The following is a 21484-nucleotide window of genomic DNA, read 5'->3' as shown; positions in this document are numbered from 1 at the left end:
GCTATTCGTTAGCCCATCTATGCTGTTTTGCATTTTGTGTTAGAATTAAGCTAAAAAAACGTTCATAAGCCACATCTAAAAGACTTGTTTGAATGCACTATGTGTGATTCTCTTTGTTTCACATTTACAGTAAATTTCAACGGGGAGGTGAAATAGAAATCGAAGCTCAAAAAAATGCCAAGTTGGGAAAATCATTCACCCACAGAAACCTTGATACAAAATAAAAAATTTTAACCGTATTGCAACTTGTACAGCACCGAGGCATAATACAGACTCTGCGAAACCTGCATTTCTCCTCGAAGAAGCATTACGAGTTGAAATGCAGAGGAAATCTTTTGGCACGCTGCATTTGACATCAGCAACTTGTGAATTAGCACACGCCGGCCATATGCTAACATCTGTTCAATTACATCCGTCTTACTTTCAAGTCGCCTTAATGATATGCAACTTTCATCAATTATGGACGAGCCGCAGCACTGACGGTGCCAACCTGCCGGGCGAGGAAAAAGTTGTTCTGTTGCTTTTCAAGGTCACGCGTGCTGCTCTCGCCGAGGATCTGTGCTTGATTAGTCAGGCCTGATTGCCCATTATTGTGGTAATTAGTGGCGTAGTTGATAGCAGGGACGTGTTCATAATAAACTGCCAACAGTATGATAGCGTTGGCAGTGCATATGGAATAAAGTTGCGCTAACATGATACCCTAAAATGAAGTCCAAATCCAATATAATATGATTGTCTACAATTATGATAAGATCAAAAGAACTTCGATTCTGATGTGAAACGATCCATTCAGATGACAATTGTAAAAAAAAACAAAAAAAAAAGAGCTCCACTTTCAACGTGTTACTATTCTCTCCAAATTTCCTGCCATAAAATAAAACTCAAATAAAAACATTTCGACAAGATACGATTCTCTACAATTGCGATACATTAATCCTCAATTAAGTTCGAAAGAATTAACTCAAATTAGAATCGGATTTGGTTTGCTCCAATCACTGAAAAGTCAATCCAATCAAGATACGATACAATTCGCTCCAACTGCAACACAATACAGTTCGCTCCAACTTCAATATGATATGGGCAGGTGTACCAAATGAAGTGGTCAGTAAGTGTCCATGTAGTTATTTCTGCCCATAAATCACATTAAACATGACGTGATGGGAGGGTAGCTGGGTGGTCCGGGAAGTCTGGAGACAGAGCGCCCATTTTGCTCCCCCCCTGACACTTAGTCTCCATTAGCATGCCAGGATGACAGGATGGGAGGGGATGGATGGATCAAGAGGATGGAAGAGGTGTGTGTGTGTGTGCGTGTGTGTGTGTGCGTGCGTGCGTGCGTGCGTGCGTGTTTAAATGTGGGTAGTAGCATAAGATATTGCGGGCATGCGTGAGCCGTTTGCTTCTTAACACAATCACTCGCCCCTTCCTCAGTCTGTCACTGTCAGGCGCGTGAGTGTGTGTGTGTGTGTGTGTGTGCGCATCTCGTCTTCCTCGAGGGAGCGTATGTCTGCCACGTGTCTGCCACGAGAACTGAAAGTCTGCCAGTCGGCGCCGCCCGGGTGGCTGAATGAGTTCACTGCATCAGCACATTTTGCCCCCCTCCCCCGCTCCCGTGCATCCAGAATGACCTTGTTCCATTAAACCGTTTTTTTTTCTTTTTCCGTCTTTCATTAAGGACTTGCATATTCGCGGGTCGTCCTGAGAGGTGCTCGCACAAAAACCCGCACGGCTTCATGAAATTATTAAGGATACTTTCCAAGATTGGGGTGAAGTGAGGTGGTTTTGCTTTTCGGCCTCTGTCAGCAATTTTGCTGTCAGTGTTTGATTGCCAGCAGCAGAGAAGAAAAAAAAAAGCTGTGTTCATGCCGTATTTGAAATGTTTATGTAAATGTTATTTTTCAGAACTGCGGTGATTGTGTGGAATCAATGAAAAACGTCACATTTTCTTTGTGTTTCGTATTAAAAAAAAAAAAATATATATATATATATATATATATATAATATAAAACAGCATGTATTGTATAATAAAAAAAATATATACAGTATATACACTGTATATACAGTATATATACTGTATATATACAGTATATATATATTTTTTTATTCTTTTTCTTAAGGATTCTGAAATGGGATCTTTTGAAGTACAAATCAATCCAATGTAGTTGTACAGAATTGTGATCACGTGGAATTTGATTAATGTCACATTTCAACAGTGAGATGAACGTCCAATTAAATATGGAAATTTTGTTCGACAGATCCATAAAACAAATGGCGTTTGTAACAACAACAGGGAAAAAAAAACACATAATTGAGATGATTTTGCAAAATTCACCATTAGAATCGTTAATCGGATGACCGATTTAATCGAACGATATTAGCTCTTTTAAAATTTGCCAGTTGCCGTTTTTTTTCCACATTCCAACATCAAATTTATCATTTATATCTTTATTGCTGAAGGCATTAAGGAACCCAAAGATAAGACTTTTTTTTCCTGATATATTTTTTTAATTAATCTGTTATTAAAAATTTACTCTGACAAACATTGGAATCGGCATCGGGCCAAGAAAAAGAATCCATAATTGGTTGGACCTTACTTTTCATTCCATAAAAAAATTAATAATGTGAGTTTTTCAATAAAAGATGATTTTGAAAAATGCTTGACCCTTATAGCTATTAAATGTGATCAATGTATCATTCATGTCAATGAGGTTATAATCCAATAAAAACACATTACTCGAAGTCGTTTTAAATTTTCGATCTTTCGCTTCAGTTGAACATTTGAAGATGTGTGTTTTTCGCCAATTTTTGATCATTCAAAATTGTGATCAGCCTGAATTGGACTGACGTGAATATGGTGCCCCAAGTTGTTGAAATCGCAGCATATCAATGCATCCTGAAGACAAGACAAGTCCAAAGAGTTCGACTTTTTGATTCCACATCATTCCTCCCACGAGTCCTCGTTATGATTTTTGCGCGCGTGTGTGTGCGTGTTTCGCGCTAAGAACGAAGTTGCCAGTCATTTGTTGCTACAGTGTGACATTTACAACAGTCAGCAAGCGAACGAACGAGAGCGATGCCTCCACGGGCTACCTAAACTGCTTCCAAATGGAGCAAAATAAACTCGGGCTGATGAAAGCTGGTGTCAATTGGAGGAGAGCTCCACGTAATAAAACGTGTCATCTGCTTTTATTTCACAGCCGCCACGCATGCAGAAACAAAAGCGTCTGATATCGCGACGACGACGCCACGGGGATGAGAGTGCTAGGACGTTGTTGATGTTGACGTGACCGCCGTTGCCTCTGGAAAGCGCACAAATCGGGTTTACCCAAAATGCAATTGTGGAACGTATGAGGACATATGAGGCTGTGTGTGTGTGTGTGTGTGTTTATTGTTGTTTACCAACAAACAACTATGCGAGTGTGTGCATGTGTGTGTGTGTGGAATGCAACAGCACAACTGAGAGGGATCCTTTGAGAGAAAGGCTATTTTATTGATCCAGTCTGGCTTCCGACAGGACCTCTGACGATTTACGCCGTTGCTCAAAATTCAATAAAAACTTTCTTGTGATGTCGGGTTTTTGTAACATCGCGTCGGTGCGCCGGCTTGCTTTGTCGCGCATTTTGCAAAAGTCAGCACAACACCTTGCTTCAGTCGATTTTTTTTTTAATCCGAAATACCTCACAATAATACAGATGATTTTTTTTTTTTTGCCACTAAATCCATCAAATATGTTTCTGCATAACCTTAACCTCTGCCAAACAAATCATGCGTTATTTCTTTCTATCTTTTATGTCTGAGTGACAAAGAAGTTAACAGTAGCATTTCAAAAACAGCCAACATTATAACATGAAAGGAAGAAAAAGAAAAGATTGTTCGTTTTTCAAGATGGAGCACGGCATGCGCAAAAAAAAACAAAAAACAAAAAACAATTTGTCCACCTTCCCCCCGCCTTGACTCCCCACCGCTCCCCCCTCGCCTTTGCATCGGTGGCTCTCAGGTGCAACTCGCCGCTGTGGGAGAGGTCAGCGGGAAAGCGTCGCGCCACAATGTCTTTCCGGAGGGAGATTAGCAGCGGGACGGCGGGGGAGCTGCGATTTATCCCCGCGGCTCACCGGCTGGAGAGCTGGAATTGAATCCCTCTCACTGAAGGCCAGCGTGACATTGAGTTGGGAATTCATCCTTTTTTTTCCCGCCTCCTTTCTGGTCTTGCGACACGCTTGCGCTCAGAACGCGACTCCAATTAGCCACTTGGAAGTGATAAGGTGACAAATTAAAGACGCCATTATTGATGATTATGTTGACGGCGGCGTTCAACGTGACGTTGTGTTCAATGTGCTCAAGTTATTGCGCAAATTCACACTTAAGAATTTAATACCAATAGGAAGTGCAGATATTCAACTGCGCGAGAGTAGAAGAAGTTATACTGTATTCTTTTCACTTATATGCCATATTTAAGATATTGAATTATGATGCACCTCTAGTTTACAATATTCAATATTAATAGACGCAGCAGCCCAGTGAGCAAGTGGTTAGTGCGTCAACCTCACAGTGCAAAGGTTGTGGGTTCGATCCCAGCTCTGGCCTTCCTGTGTGGCGTTTGCATGTTCTCCTTGTGCCTGCGTGGGTTTTCTCCGGGTGCTTCCGTTTCCTCCCACATTCCAAAACCATGCGTGGCAGGCTGATTGAACACTCGAAATTGTCCCTCAATTGCTGGGATAGGCTCCAGGTGAGCCGTGATTGGTCGTTACCCGAGCAACTGCGATGTCATTTTCATTGAATGTCGGCAGTAGTTTCATATTTACTGCACCTGTAACATATCGTAGAAGTGTATAGAATCTATCCACTTCGAAGTGTGCGAACAATAACGAACAGTCTCCAAGTCAACGCAGCCCCCATCGGCTCACGGCATCTGCTTGCGTTTACTTGGCACGCCTCTTTGCCGCTTCTTTTCAGCCAGCGTCGAAGCAAAGCTTCATTGGGCGTGATTGGCCTCTGGCTGGGATCAATACGTGTCTATCGACTGTGGCGAAATGCAATCAGTCTGGACTAGCAGCAGAGGAGCAAGGCGTCCGATGTTAACAAAAAAAAAAAAAGAAGAAGAAAAGGTCTCCACCCAGAGGAACAAACAAGGAAGTGAACTCAGCCTTCACCTCACTTCCTGCCAAGTGGCCGCTGCCATGCTGTTGGAGTGCTTTTCTTTATTTTCCACCCCACTCAGTCAGCAGACGCAAAACTTTCACAGTGGAAACAATATGGTGGGTTGGTCTTCACTCGCCAGAAACATGCACACTCCGCGTTTCTCTCTTCCCCCCCCCCCCCCCCCCCCGGACGTCCTTACAGAATCCGTGCATCCATTATATTATCACAGTCAAAACAAATCCCGTTTACGTCCAATACATGCATACGTTTGACTGTTTCCCGCATTACTTACAATTTTCCACATTTTTACGATTCAAATAAATGACCGAGCCGACCGAGACTATTTATCTCAAACAACAAAATAAATCAAAGCTGCATGCATCGATGAAACGGGCTCTTGCCCCCTTTTTTTTTTTTTTTTTTTTAATGGTGAAGCCTCCAAATGATCAAGCCGGGCCCCAAACCAAAATGACCACCTTCCTGCTCAATTTCGGCAAAGGGACTTTTGTGTGCATCCTGTTCAGACATATCACCTCAATTTGGTGTCGATCTGTGAAACTGGTGTCAGGGGATAATTTTCTTTTCAAAGAATCCTTGTATTGATTAGAACGTAACATTTGCCAATAACATGCTTCATCATTTCCAACAGGGGTGTCTACCGCCCCCTCCCCCCCCAAAAAAAGCATCACAACCATGTCAGCAAGTAGGCTTACAAGTGATCAATATTTGCATCGAGCTCACACTTGCATTCGGATATCAATTCATACATGAGCTACAACAATAACAGTTTCTATTGCACTATTTTCATAAACCTCAAGAGATTCTGAAATTACCAACAATGTTGCGCTCCTCGAATATAATCAATTCATACATCAATGATTAAAAAAGAAAAAAAAAATCTTTCCCTTGCCAGCAAAGGATGAGTAACCATAGCTCGGACGTGTTGTCACTGGTAGGGGAAAGTGTTTAGAGAGCAGCGGCGTAAAACTAATTAAAAGACATCGAGTCTAATTTGTTTTATCGGCCAAAAAGCCACATCTAGATGAATTTAAGCGCTAAATGCTTGTGACATTGATGGCGGCCTCGCTAAGGAACCTCATCGCACGGCAGAAAGAGCGCGACAGGAAAGTACCGATCGTCAGGAATCAAAAAAAGAAAAAGTTGTTGATTGTGTTCATACTTTTAAAATCAGAAATTGGCAGAAAAATCAAGAAATTTTTTTGGGGAGGCCTGCGTACGATGTATATGACCTCAAAGGGCTGAAGTATCGAACGTGCTGAAATTTGGATCGGATCATCGATTTTAGAGCATAAAGAGCTAGTATCAGCGGTATCGATCGATGTCATTATCGATCTGCACATCGCGAGTGGTCGTGGTCAAGACTTACTGTGGTGGCTAATAAGCTAACGCAGCTCTACAAGCGCTCTTACTAAACTTCCGAGTCACGGAAACCGAAGTGCCCCGTTTTTCAGTTTTGTATTTTTCATCTAATATGTGAAAGATCAATTCATTTAATGTTTTTTGTTTTTTTTTGGGTGGGGGGCTAGATTTTAAAACAAATAAAAGAATAAGTCACTTGCAATTTTTGATTGCTAATAACTAGCTATTAACAAGATACTTTATTCAACCACGAGGGAAATAATTCACTGTTCCATTTCCAAAATCAAACATCTTGTACTTGCTAGCGTGCAAGTCTTTTTTTTCTTTTTAAATTCTACATTCAATTTTCGAAGCCTTACCGTCCTTGCCGATGAGGAAGTCCAGGTAACGGTAGGTGTAAGCCACGCCCACTTTGGTCTCCACCTGAGGTCTCTTCAGCGTGGAGTAAATCTTGCCCGGTGACTTCTCCTCCGCGGTAGGCTTCATCTTACGCAGTCCGCAGCCCATGACGTCACTTAGAGGACCGCCAAAACTGAAGGATGGATAAACACATTTTCACTTTCCACCTCACCAAAACATACCATATGTAACTTTTTGGGGGGGGTTTTGGGATGTCCTCATTTGATGCAACAATGACGCAAAGGGTATTTGCTGAGTTCATAACGTCACACTTCACGATCATGTCAAAAATCAATTGGTAGAAAATCACATCAAGACATGTATAAAAGAAAAGTCCTTAAAATGGACTTTTCACATCTGGCTTTTTTTTTTTGGTCAGTTTGTTTCAGTTTCAGAGCTTTCCCCCTTTGTTGTTTTCCAAAGCCAACCTCTTGACAGACGTTGTTAGGCTTTGGGGGGGGTGCAAGTCGGAGGGGAATCCCCCCCCCCCCCAGAAACATCCTAGTAAATGATGAGCCAGCAGATTACTGAGCTTTCCTTTAAAAACAACAATACGCAATCTTACGATTTTGCACGGTGCATTCTTACAAATGTTTTGCCTGTTTAATTACTTTTGTTTTTATGATATGAATAAAAATGAGATTGGACTGGAATGCAACATTTTAATAATAGAACAATGCACCAGCTTTGTCATACTTTTCCCTTTGATTGTGTAAGTATTGTTAAACTTTGGAAGCGAGCAAGCTCATTAATTTGAATATCAAGTTCAAAGACGTGGAGGCAAACCTATGAATAGAAAAAGGACATTAAAACAACATTAACACAGCGCCGTTATGACGGCACCCCAACGTGCTTTTGTCAAATTCGGCAACATAATCAGTGTGACTGCTATTGGGGCGGTAAGACTGAACAGTATCCGAACGATAGACGCGCATAAAGCATTAGAAACGTGTCGGAAATGTAGCAATCGCAACATGAGTTTGAAAGGCAGGGGGGGGGGGGGAGAAGTACAAGCTGGATAAGCCTCTTCAAATAAATAAATAAAGGGGAATAAATACGGTTGATTTCTCACGCCTTGGCGCTTCCTTGTTCCCATCAGAGAACCAAATGAAATGCAAACTAGCATGAAGGAGAAGGAGGCGAGGTCACAGCATATCCCAAACACTAAATTGCTGCTAAATGTCAGGAATGGACAAATATAGTGAATAATAATAATAATAATAATAATAATATGAATGTATGGGGCGGCCCGGTGGGCCAGTGGTTAGCGCGTCGACCACGCAGTGCAGAGGTCGTGGGTTCGATCCTGGCTCCGGCCTTCCTGTGTGGAGTTTGCATGTTCTCCCCGGGCCTGCGTGGGTTTCTTCCGATACTCCGGTTTCCTCACACATTTCAAAAACATGCATGGCAGGCTGATTGAACACTCGAAATCAGGGCTGTCAAACTCAGGACCGCAAGGAAAAAATGATTTGCACTCATTTGGAGACCTTCTCTGCCTCTTCGTCTTGCTGTTAATTATGCTCCATGTACTCCAGCAGACCTCAGTGCTGCTCGGTACATTCTGCCGCAACCTAGTAGTACCATGAAGGCGCGCAACTTTAAATTCAGACTTTCCTGTATACTGTCAACCACGTAAAAAAGAATCACCTCAAAATCTGGAATGTCGATTGTACAGTATTTGGTTTTCTAAGCCCTTCCAACTATTATGTTTGTTTTCAATAACATAAGAGGGGATGGATAGATGATTGCATGAATACATAAGTAAATGCTAAACGGATGACAGCAGATGCGAAGACTTATCTTATCTCTTCCAGATCAAGTATGGGTCTATTTAGGGAACGTCGCGTGGTTTTTCCAGGACACAATGAAATGACAAGACAGGAAGTGCGGGGGACTTGGAGATTGTGAGCTCGGGGGTTTGGACTGCAGGAAGTGTGCACAGTTGGTGGGCGCTAGCGGGACAAAAAGAGGAAATGAGCAGACGGCGGCTTCGCTAATGAGGTGAGCAGCAAGAATGGGGAAAGGTGAAACTCAATCAAGGGAGAAAACGGAGAACGCGGGACGCAGGAGCGTGAAATGAAGACGCGGCGGAACGGCAAACAGAAGCAGTCAAGGGAGAAGATGCCGCAGATTGATTCACGAACGTCAGCGCACATCAGAGTCGCGCGGGTAAACAGGAAGTCTTGTGACTATCGAAACGCATGACGAGATGAGCCGAGCTCGCGACTCATCTCGCAACGACCTGCAAAAAGCTACAACATGTCATCGCGGCGTTGAGTTAGTGCGTGCAAAACCAGTTTCGGTTTTAGCGGTGTACTCAAACGTGCTGAACAATGAATCGAATTCAAATTGACATCTCGGTGTAGTAGAAAGCAATTTTAAAATGGCAAAGGCTGCAATTAGGTCAGTCGATAGGCTTTAATTTATACATCCCCCTTGACGTCCATATGCATCAAACCCTTTCCGCTCCTAACGCAGCCAAAAATGGAGATTGTCGTCCTCCACCGCCGTTTGATGCATTACCAGCAGATATCTATGAACCTTTTGCAAGCATTCGTTTCGTTGGTTTCTGGTTTGGAATCAGATCCTTGTTTGGACTTCAAAACTCGACTCGTGCTATGCCGACATTTTTGGACCCTGAACTAATAAAAATAAATCAATATAAGTATGTACAGTACTGTCTTCTTGTGTACTTGTATTGAGGTTGTAGGAAGTAGAGTACCTATGACAAATATTTTTGAAGATAGTGGACAAATTGGATTTGATGTTAATTTGTGACATTTGGCCAGAAGGTCTTTATCCTGGCCGCAAATAAATACGATGCTGTATCGAGACGGCTTTCTCTCAACACTCACATGCATTTTCTTTCGAAACTGCCACTGTTGTTAATATCTGTAATATTTACAAGAATAACATGTTGAGTTTGCCACGGTGCTAGAATGGTTAGCCCGTCCGCCTCACAGTGCAGAGGTGCAGAGTTACATTCCGGCTCCGGCCTTCCTGTGTGGAGTTTGTATGTTTTTCCCCGCGCGGGTTTTCTCCGGGTGCTCGGGTTTTGTCCCACATTCCAAAACATGCGTGGTAAGTCGATTGAATGCTCTAAATTGTCGCAAGGTGTGATTGTGAGCGTGAACGGTTGTTCGTCTCTGTGTGGCAACCGGTTCAGGGTGTCCCCCGCCTACTGCCCGAAGACAGCTGGAATAGGCTCCAGCACGCCTGCGACTCTTGTGAGGATCAACTGATGGATGTTTACGCCACACTTGCAGAATTTTATGAAGTTGTCATACTGAAAGCTTCAAAGGCTAATCTATAAAACCATACCATTTGAATACAATAAATCTGATATTGTTTCTTGTAATACAGATTAATTTATTGGTTCTGTTTGTAGAAAATAGGAAGAGAACCTTGAGGAAAGAATCGCATATTAAATCACAATCGCATATTGGTGGGGAGGACCGGAGGACCGGGGGCACATTTGCAATTAGCAATTTCCAAAATCTTTCAAATCTCACGCCACTGAGGCTATTCATGAAGGGTCATACGGAAAAGTGGAAGATGAAGATGAAGCACCTCGTAAATATCGATGGCTGACATACGCCACCAAATTCAGGAGGCGAGCAAGCGGTACAATGCGGACCCCGGCTAGAACCCGTCACCGCCTCTGTGCCATCTCAAGGCCCAGACTCACACACACACACACACATGTATATATATATATATATATAAACCAACAGATGAAGGCAGCTATCGCCATGGGAACGAGCCCCTCGCCGACTGTCGGCTTTTCAGAAGAATAATAGGCAGCAATCTCTCTCAGCCTCTCTCTCTCGCTTTTTTCATTGTCACTTTCTCTCTTTCTTCCTCTCTTCAGGACCACCACCTTTTCCTCTTCCTCTCCACTTCCCAGCTCCTCTTTCAAGCCTCGGGCAGTCATGAGTTTGATTTTCACCGCATAATCTGTCCACGCCGGGATTTGTCAAGGCAAAAAAAGAAATACCATTTCAGCCATACGGTTGCAAACAGCCTGCAGTATGTCGGCTGTCTGAAAGCTCGCAAACATGAAGGGATTCAAAGTTGTGTTTGGAGAGGAAGTTGTAAGAAAAAAAAAATGAGGCATGGTAATCTATGTCGAGATCAAAGGTGTCAAAGTCATGGCCTGGGGGCCAGATCTGGGCCGCCACATCATTTTATGTGGCCCGGGAAAGCAAATGAACTTCCATGATGCTTCCTAAAATCTCGACCAAAATTTTTAATTCTTATATGTAATAAAAAAGAGGCATATTGTAAGCATTTTCTTGTGACCAAACCCCTCATTACGGTCACTTAGTTGGATAAACCTTTATTAGTGACTTTTTTATATGGTTTCACTCATATTGGCCCCCAAGGGAAACGGTAACTAAAATGTGGCCCAGGACAAAAATAAATTCGCCACTCCTGGTCTCGATGAAAACCGAACAAATTTCAGAATTTCAGATACAATTGCGGTGTTTACGTGAACCGTGGAAAAAGAGTGAAACACTTGGATGGGGGGGTCTTTGACTGATCTGTGGCGTCTCCTTGGCTCGATGGTGTATTGTATTGGAGCAAATTACAGTGTAGCCTTGACATACAAATTTAATTCCTTCCAAGACCATGCTTGTAACTGAAGACACTCAAGTCCACGTACAAAATTAATGCAATACTACAACGAAAAGCATTCCATTTTCTCAAAATCCGAGAGGACGCCTTATGCTCCGGTGCGCCTTATATATGGATCAATATTCTGATTTCTTGGACGTAGTATTTTGAATGTTCTGTAAAATGCTTTGTTACAGCTGCAGCGCTTCATAAAGAAAACCTGTATTGTATTGTCCTGTATTCCCTGCACAAAATAAAATCATATGGATCCAGATTCATTTTTTAAGTACACTATACATCGACTGGAAAAAATAAAATTCAGGGCTCAAGATGATTTTATTTTGTGAAACCACTTCATAAAATAAAATTGAGTAAATTCAACAGAACTTTTATTGCTGTGTATTCCGCAGCTGATATAGTCAGGTCCTTTGGCATTTATCGACATGTGTGCATTACACAATCAATAAGCGCTGTCATTTTCCTACGCAGCCATTACGAGACAAGTCAGCGATCCTTGCATGACTATAACGACTGCGCCATAATGGGTACGCGTTTGTTATCCGACAGTGATGATACATTTCAAAGACGGACGTATGAGGGAGAGGAAAATAAAAAGTGAGGCCTCACAGAAGAGGGTTTTTTTGTTTGAAGGAGTAAAAAGAGAAACGCAACGGAGATGACACTGCTCGTGATGAAAACGGGGGCACTCATCTAGAGACAGGTCGCTCGGCGTGTTGTCTGACTGGTCACGTGGTGCAAAACAAAACAGACAATTACACACCGGCGGAACGGAGGATTCACACTGTTTGAATCCTCAGGAGGTTAAATAAAGGGAAGTATGGCTACGCTGATGCCTGTGTCAACAATAAACGTGTGGGCTTTCAAATTAGGGTTCGAGGCCAGGGCTAAGTGTTTGAAGGCATTATACGGCTTCAAACAAACTTTAATGACGGTTTCAAACAAGAGTTAGGGTTTCAAATTAGGGTTTGGAGTCAAGGTTAGAATTTCAAACAAGGCTTTGGGTTATGAAATATTCTTTCAAACTAAAGCGCGTTTTAAATTTAGGGTTTGAATACATTGTTTGAATTTTAAACAAGGGTTAGCGCTTAGAAGCGACACGGTGTACGACTGGTTAGCACATCTGTCTCAGAGTGGAGTCATTGTGGGTTTAATTTCCACCGCGGGCTTTTCTTGAAACAAGGCTGCTATCGACCTGCTAACATTATTGTACCATTACTCGCCCATACCTCGTTTCAAGATCTTAACCTGAAGCATGCCCCCCCCCCACACACACACAATAAATTAGCCCATAGCTCAATCTAGACCACAGTAGAAAAATAGTTCCTGCTGTCGGAATACGACGTTCCTCCAAAAGTTACCACTTCTGTCTTTGAAAAGCTCCTCAACTTCTCCTCGTTTGTCTTGTAGTGAGGAGAAAACATTTGAGTCAGCAGTCAATTTACCTTAATGACATTCAACAGCCCACACGGGAGGTGCTACCGCACAAACATCGAGTCGTTAAAGCAGACAATGACACGCGGCAGTAAACAACCAATCAAACGAATTGTCCACGTTGGGGAAGTACGCACCAACGTCCACTCGTACCCGCGTCACCGTCCGTGTTTATGACACATCTTCAAAGGAGGAGGTGTGCCTCCCGGTGGAGGGGGGGGGTGGGGGGGGGGGCTACGGAGCTGGAAGCCGAAATGCATATGTTGTAATTGTGAACATTGGATGGTCGCTGTTGGAATTTTTGTGAGGGGACGTTGGACCTGACAGGGAGAGAAAATGAGACTCGCCAACGCTCTCTTTAAAAAATAATAATAATAAAATCATTTGAAACCTAACCCAGGCTTAAACAAACAGTTGAAATTCCAACGTTGCCTTCAAACCCAAATAAGAAGCCCTCACTTTTCTTGAAACCTTAAAAAGAACATCTACTGTTGTCCACCATCAAACATTTTTCACTGTCATACAAGTGTAACCAAATAAATACGTTACACCTTCCATGATCTGAACAGGCACCTATGAGACGGCGCCTTTAAGATGGACTACCATTGAAAATCCCGAAAAGACGCAAAATGCACTTCCAGACTCAACCACTCGACGGTGGCCGAAGTGAGGTTTCACGCAATGTCACGCCTGACCGGGGGGACCGCAAACATCTGGAGCACAGAACGCCGAAGAAGGAAAAAGGAAGGAAAACAAAACGACGCATTTCGCAAGCATGAGCGTGGCCATTCGTTCAAAGTTGACCTCTTTCCTGTGGCTCGGTGGCATGGCTGCAGTGTGACGCAACGCCAATCACTTCCACATTTACAACCGCGTGTGATTGTGTGGGTCCGTGCTTGCCGTGTGTGTGCGTGTGTGTTTGTACCAAGAGTGCAAAGTTAACTCCTTGGGCCACCAGCTGGAACTAATTATCTGCACTCTCACTCTCACACAAACATTTGCGCACGCACACCCGCGCACGGACGCAAACACACTCGTGCCTTTTCGTCTCTCATATCCCCCTTTGCTTCCTTCTCGGCGACATCCCTCTGCTTGTTTTTCCCATTTAAGCCGCCACAGTAACCCACGTTGCAATATTGTGGCCATATTTGGAGTAGAATGTCAGGAGAATACTGCGATTAGGGCGTATCGTGAACGAGCACCAATTCACCTATTCGCGAGTTTGTCTGTTTTTGTTTGTATTTGTATTAACGCAGTCATGAAGAGAAAGATGAAGAAGACTTTCACAACTACTGTCAGTGACCCAGCGAGCTGCAGTAATACGGGTCGTTTTTTCCGCAGATAAAGGATATATGCCAGTGAGTGCTGTTATATGGTCTGTTTTGTGGCAGCATTAAGCGAGTGGAAGGCAAAGTTCTGCGATTCTTTGAAATGCACAATGTATAAGTCTTTTTGTTTTATGTTGACTTTGACAGTAAACTTCAACTGGGAGTGGAATGAAACAGCTTGAAGTCTTTTTGAGAAGGATTTTTTACTATGTGCCAAACTGATGCTTGTTGTAAAGTGAGTTGAGTTCACACCTCATACAGCTCTCATATCCTTAAATTTTGCTATTTCATCCAAACAAAAGATCGTAAGAAATAAATTCAATACTTTTGTTGGGAATCACTCTCCATCTACAGTAATACAAATTCAATTTAAGGAAATGGTTGACAATTATTGGATTGAAAAGTCAATCAATGTAAAGCATGGACCATACAGCTAAAATGGAACATCATTTCATTCAATCGCGAGGTTTGTTTTATTTATTTTTACACTTCACGTGCAGAGGACTTGCCTACCCTGACCTTCACGTCTCTTTCACCGAGTCGTGAACACAGTTAAATATAGAAAAGTAGGAATTGGCAACACACTCCAGCTTCTTCACACTTCGTACATTTTGTCAAAATCAAATGATCTGAATGCCTTTTATCTTTAAGAGTAATATTAGACAATTTTTGAAGTGATATTGTGTTTGTGGGTGATAGTTTGTACAGCTGGGATAGGCTCCAGCATGCCTGCGACCTTCATGAGGATAAGCTATTCGAAAATGAATGGATGGATGGATGGGTCACAGTTTGTGATATATATAATGTTTATTACGTGCAAATAGACAGCTGGGTTGGGCATACGTTTTGGAGTAATGTCTCTGCATTATTGCCATATTTTAGTATGACGTCACAACGACACAGGCGATAACACAAACATGAAAACAACATCAAAAGTTTCGTAAATGCACCTTTCTTTCGTTTTGTATTGCAAAACAGATGGCGACATTGACAGTTACAAAGTCAAGTGATGAACAGACACGGGACAACAACCAATCTTCGATCGACGACCAATCCCGCGCGTGCGTACTGTAAATCTGCGCGGTCAACGTGCGTGCGCGGGTGCGCTCACGTGCGTGATAATTGGCCTATCCAGGTGCAACCGACACGAGTTAATGACTGGCACTCCCGGTAAAGTCACGTGACGTTGGCGCGAGCACGCGCGTGCGTCAAACTTGTACGTCCGCGTTACGGCCGACAAACGAAAAGTGTCAACTTTGCAGTCAGAGCGGCAAAACGCACTCACTACTGCGTTTACTTCATCTTTGATGTGTTTAGTGGAAACGGATGCCGAGAGGCGCATAAACGAACTTACGTCTCGCTGTGGATCAAAGTAAGAGAGCGTGAGCGTCACGAGGAGCGAAGCATCCCACGCGTGGACGAAGGTTAGCCGTGTCAAGGCGGTGTCGGTTCCGAGCTCTCCTCCGTGGCCGAACACAGTCCTCCAGAAGCGGGGCGAAGACACTCCAAGTCCCCGCTTGGTGGGCGCGGATGTTGTGCCAGCTCAGGGAAACCACATCCTGTCACATTATTCACCACCTCCTCCTCCTCATTATTATTCTTCCTCCCTCCGTACGTGTGTCGGCGAGCTCGCCTCTATCTTGGTGTGCGTGCGCGTTCACGTGATCGTCTGGATGAGCGTGTTTTGACCCGGCAGCCTCGAGTCGACGTCTGCCGCGCAGCTTCCACTCCACTGGCTGAAGAATCCATCTGAAGAGACGCGAGGGGAGAGGGTGGGATGGTTCTTTGGGGGGGGTTCACTGGGAAATACCGGAGTTGAAGGAAGGAACGGGGGTGCATGGGTTTTTTTTTTTCGTGATGGGATCAAGACAGACCTCTGCCATGCAGGATTTAGGGCATAAAGGTGAACATTCATTAGATTACAGTCACGTTTAGTACACCTATTGATTAAAAACAGTCCAATCTTGTAAATTCAAACTAGGGTTTCAAGCCAGGGTTCTAAAACACTGTTTCGTATTACTAAAACGGCCGCCTAAGTTGGAACACCTTTAAAATCTAAACTATTGACATGTGTGGCAACAATGTTAGTTAGCATAAGGCAAACAAGCTGTTTGTTCCAAAACAGTTTGCCGAGTTGTTTTTCCTCATATCTTTCAGTTTGGGGAACAATACAAGGGACAGCAGTTCTGTAAACTCTTCTTTCTTTGTTGTGAAATGGAGGAAACCTCATTTTCAAGACAGCAAAACTTTCTTTAATCCTTGCTTTAATTCACAGCATCCTTGTTTCCTTCCATCATCTATCTTCCCTCACTGTCCTCTATCCCTTACCTGCCTGACCCACTTCCTTCTTTCATCCTTTCTTTTATAAAACATAATTTCCTTCATTCAATAGTCCCTCTTTCTATTTTCCCTTCCCAGTTACTTCCTCCCTTCCGCCCACATGTAAATAAGTCCATGTAAAATGTATCCATACTTTTGGGCCACTCTGTGATGGGTCTAAGATGTAGTAACAATAAAGGGGCATTAAAATATGTGATTTAAAAAAAACAAGCAATTCTGCACAAATTATCCAATTTAAAACAAATTGAATTCATACTCCTCATATGCATAAAGTCTACCTGCATCAACATTCTACAATATGTCAGCTGTGTTTTGTCAGGTAAGTTGAACAATGCACCGATTCACTTTCTAGAGACACATGTATGACTGTTTATCTTCAAATACACGATTCATCAAATAGATACGATAGACTGATAGATAATATTTCATAGATACAATATAAAATTGAGATAAAGTAGGCCTGCAACTGTACATCTTTCAACTGTGGTTTCCACTACAACAGCAACTTCATTCGGTACACGTTATTTCAGAATAAGATAATTCTCACTTTAGGTTGATTTACTCAAGGCGAGAGTCATTTTATTTTTTGAGTTAAATCACTCTCCATTTCCTGTGGTAAACAGGAAACAGGTGTCGCTGTCACATTGTATTTTTTTGTAGCTATGCGGCAGCACCCTCTAGTGTACAATGTGAGGAAAAACTGCCTCCTCGAAACCTGTCTTCTTTTCACGGTAAAATCAAATACAAAACTCGATTTTAGTTATATTTATTCGTCGCCTGGTGGTAGTTTGTTGGCAAAAAATAATATTAACACGCTAATATTACTTTAGATACATAAGTGAGTGGATATGTATTTTTTCTAAACTGTTCGATTTAGCTATTTAGCGACAATTGAGCAAGTGGTGGTACAGACTTACTGATTCCCAATTCCATAGGTGTCTATGTAAAGTCAAATTTCCCAACCTGTGAAGTGTGGAAAAGTTCAAACCTAAAGCTGGGTTTACTTGACACGTAACAATGTTAACAGTCTCAGATTAAACAGTGATAGTCAAAATGAAGTTTTATCATTTTACTGGAGTGACAGGGTGCTCCTGTCATTTCAAGTGTTCAGTTTAAGGTGGTAATCTCTTAGTCTTTTCATAGTTCTGGTTTTAGGACAATACATTAGATCATAGAACATAAATGACTTGGGGAGTTCTCAATCATAATGTAATTCGTTTGACAAATCATCCATGGAATAAAACATTGCATCAAGTAGAAATACAAAACAAATATATTTATTTTTCTATTATTAAAATTCGATTTAAAGCTATACATTTTTACCTATGGCTGTGATAGTCCATTGTGACATTTTGCTTCATAAAGGCCAATATGGTCAATCAGGACTGTTTATCACTCTATTGCGTACACGACCTTGGCAAGACATCATTAATTAGGAATGGATACACCACTTTCAAAACTCAAATATTTGTATTATATGCCGAGTAGCGCGACTGAAAAATTGTGGCCAACATTGTTGTTGCCCATCCCTGAAGTACTTACAAATGAATATTTTGTGACCTTCCTAAGGGACTTAGAATTTTGCTTCCAGATAATACAATCAGAAAAGATCCTTTGTACATGGACACATCTCATAGCTAGAGAGGAGCATGTCAGGATGTATGATATTTGCCTTCCTCCTACAAGCAAAAGGCAAATGCAATTTCCTTATTTTTTTCCCCCCTCACACATACATTATTTTCAACTTGCTCGCTTGGCACATTAGGCTGTCCGCTTCCATGCAACTGCTGATGATTACTTGAAGCCGGCTGTTACCTCTTGGCTCTTACCTCACGTGCGCTACTTTCTACGTCTTTAAAAAGCAACTCTGGAAAGGGTTGAAATCACCCTATCTGAATCTTGCATTGTCTTCTCGTGGTGTGCCATACTGCAAGATTAGATATTGATCCCAAACTAAGTACAGTGTACCCCAGCAATATTGCAGTTCAACGTGCAGGGGAGCACTATGGTCGGTACAGTGTTATTAGGAGCAAGAAGAAGAGGTAGAATTAAGCTCCTGTCTGAGTTGTTCCCGCAGAAGAAAGAGAATTCAGTGTATGCCTGCGAGTGTTGTTGTAAACTCTGTGTGAATTACTATAACGTGAAAGAATAAACAGTCAAGATGCTTATTGTGCCTCAAGAGATTCTAGAGCTGCCCTTTTCACATTGTCAGCGTGTACAAATTAAAACAGAAAAAAGGTTGGCGTAAACGTCTGCTCTGAACATTTCAATAAAGGAGATGAAAGATATGGATTATACCCACAGATGTGCATTATTCCCACCCGGTCTCATTTGTTTACATTTTAATGGGGATGGATGAAAGGCAGCCGGGTTGAAAATGATGACATAGCGTTAGGTACACCTGCAACCTTACCCCTTTATCATCATCACAATGAAATATCCAAATGGAGCTCTCCAAAAAGTGATACAATTTAGCGTTCAAGCAATATGTTAAAAAATGCAAACCATCATCATGTGTGATGTCAGAATATTTTGGGGAAACTTTAGATCAGCGAGTAACGAAAGCAAGCATGGGCAAAGTATAACGTGTCCATCCAAACCGTAGAATAACACAAGTATAGTAGCTCTGCACAAGACTCCAAAAGGGTGGAGTAGTGTCAAAGAGAAGCCAGCTTCCATGCAGACATCATTATGTCGTGAAAAGAAACACAAGGGACACAGTGGCTGTGTGTAAGAAATCAGCTTATTTCCTGCAAACACAGTTTATGTGAAGCAAATGTCTCATCGCATGAGTAAATTTGGCGTTGCTAACCCTTGTTAACCGACAGATGACGCTGTTGTATAAACCACAGCTGCCCTCCCGCTTTAACTCTGCACGCAGATTACAACACGTTTGTTTTGCTGTGTGCGGACTAGTGGCCTATGCATAAATCCATTAAATCGTGCAGAGCAACATCATGTCGTCTGATTGGATGTTCGCGATGTGCAGATCTTCCATTGTTCTCTGACGTCACAGCCTTGTGATGAGATGATGAGAAAGTTCTTTGGTAGCTGTCATGCAATGACAACATTGCTACATTGTTTTTGAGACCTCAGAAAAACTCTTAATTTGAGTCATGTCAATATCTTTTGTGACACTACACACAAAAAAGCCCCCCCTCCCCCGCAAATAAACGGCACTCCTGATGAAAAGTGATCACTTTGGGACTCAAAACTTTCAAACTGTTGAAAATTGAACACTAATGGATGCTCTTATACGAAAACGTCATTGTTTGCAGCGTTTACGGCCAAAACAATGTTGAGTGTTGGACAAACATAGTAACATCGCCACCTATTGGCTCGTTATGCAAATTACAGCCTATTCATGAATCGATGTCACTATTTTTAATGGATTTCAACAGCTTCTCTCCGCCGTGTTAGAATGAGTAAACTGGGTTTCAAACAGACAACACCAATATTTATATTTTAAGATGCTGTATTGACAGCTATGGTGGTTGACTGGTTAGTATGTCCGCCTCACAGCGCAGAGGTCACAGGTTCAATTGGTCTTCCTGTGTGGAGTTTGAATGTTCTCCCTGTGCCTGCGTGGATATCCTCCCACATTCCCAAAATATGCACATAACTGAACACTTTAAATTTCCCTAGGCATGATTGCGAGTGTGAATGATTATTTGTCTTTGCATGCCCTGCAATTGGCTGGTAACCGGTTCAGGGTGTACCCCGCCCACTGCCTCAGGACAGCTGGGATAGAAATAAAAGTATACTCTGAGGAAATATTACACTTTGAGACACGAGTGACCTGACTTAATGAGTTTTTCAAGAAAAGAGCTCTCATTCAGTCAATTTTTTTTATACCTGAGTTAAATGCTGTATGGTAGCAGTGAAATCAACTTCCATTTCAGAACAAGGAGTAGTTTATCAGATAGTTAAAAAACAGACTACAACAATGCTCACTCATATGTTCTTTATCATCTGTGAGAACCATCGAATGAGAATGCAGTTCACTCATTCACTTACAGTACAATAGTTGAGAAGCCCTTAGCAGTTTGTTGAAAACCGTTAGCCGTTTGTTGTTTTAAAAACACTTTTTAAAAAATCTTTTTTTGGAGGGGGTGGGGGTGCGATAATCGATTAACGACATTCCCATTCATTTCAAGGGAAAAAGACGACTATTTTTAGTTAGAAGCGTGGTCACAGAACAAATTAAAATAGTACTGTAGTACAATTCAGATTTCCACCCCAAAAGTCGTGAGTGTGCGTGTGTGACATGTCTTGTCATGTCATGTCATCACTATTCAAAGGGGCGTGTTTACATTCGAACCGGTCTGCTCGTCTTTGCCCTGACACCTAAAAAAGAAAAACAATTGCAAAACGGTCACAATGAGCTATGGTTGACAGCACATCCTGTTTTTGCCTGGCGCGCGTTCATAACTCGCGTGCGCGTCGACGTATGAATTGTGATAGTTGCGATTCGAACGTCCAACTGCAGTTTGCACGTTTCTCGGACACCAAGCCCAAGGAAAGGCGTCCCCGCTCCCCTCCTCCGGTAGTAGTGGTGATGGTGTTCTCTCTTGTTTTTCAAGGGGGCTTCTTTTCCAGCGCGAAAAGTTGTCAAGTAAGTTAGCCGACTCCCTAGCTGGCTGGCTAGGTAGCTAAGCGGAGCTTACTCACCAGAGCAGCTGTTAAAACTCACCACCGCCTCCCCGTAGCCGCTCCCCCAAATGGAGAGCTACGCCGCCGCAGACGGACTGGAGATCCCCGGGTGAGTCGCACCGCGGGGATTTAGCCGTTAAAAGCGACACGTTGCCAGCCGCCTGTCTTGCATTTTGCCT

At 42.5% G+C, this 21484-nt stretch overlaps 1 protein-coding gene across 1 annotated transcript in view; it reads right to left on the bottom strand.

Moving 5' to 3' along the window:
- rftn1b (raftlin, lipid raft linker 1b) overlaps window positions 1–21469 on the bottom strand; it is a 76895-nt gene extending 55426 nt beyond the window's left edge. The window contains exons 1-3 of the mRNA XM_086112770.1: window positions 21324–21469; window positions 15667–16061; window positions 6876–7048 (exon numbers count right to left, since the gene is read on the bottom strand). Of these exons, the coding sequence (XP_085968896.1) occupies window positions 6876–7023 (148 nt within the window). The 5' untranslated portion in view covers window positions 7024–7048; window positions 15667–16061; window positions 21324–21469. The remainder of the gene's footprint in view (window positions 1–6875; window positions 7049–15666; window positions 16062–21323) is intronic.
- Window positions 21470–21484: the final 15 nt, after the last annotated feature.

This window comes from Hippocampus guttulatus, chromosome 6 (genome assembly GCF_054856545.1).
Source record: "Hippocampus guttulatus isolate MCC_2025c chromosome 6, RoL_Hgut_1.0, whole genome shotgun sequence".
NCBI classification, from domain to species: domain Eukaryota; kingdom Metazoa; phylum Chordata; class Actinopteri; order Syngnathiformes; family Syngnathidae; genus Hippocampus; species Hippocampus guttulatus.
The sequence above is the reverse complement of the archived record's forward strand: the minus strand, read 5'-3'. Positions and strand labels throughout refer to the sequence as shown.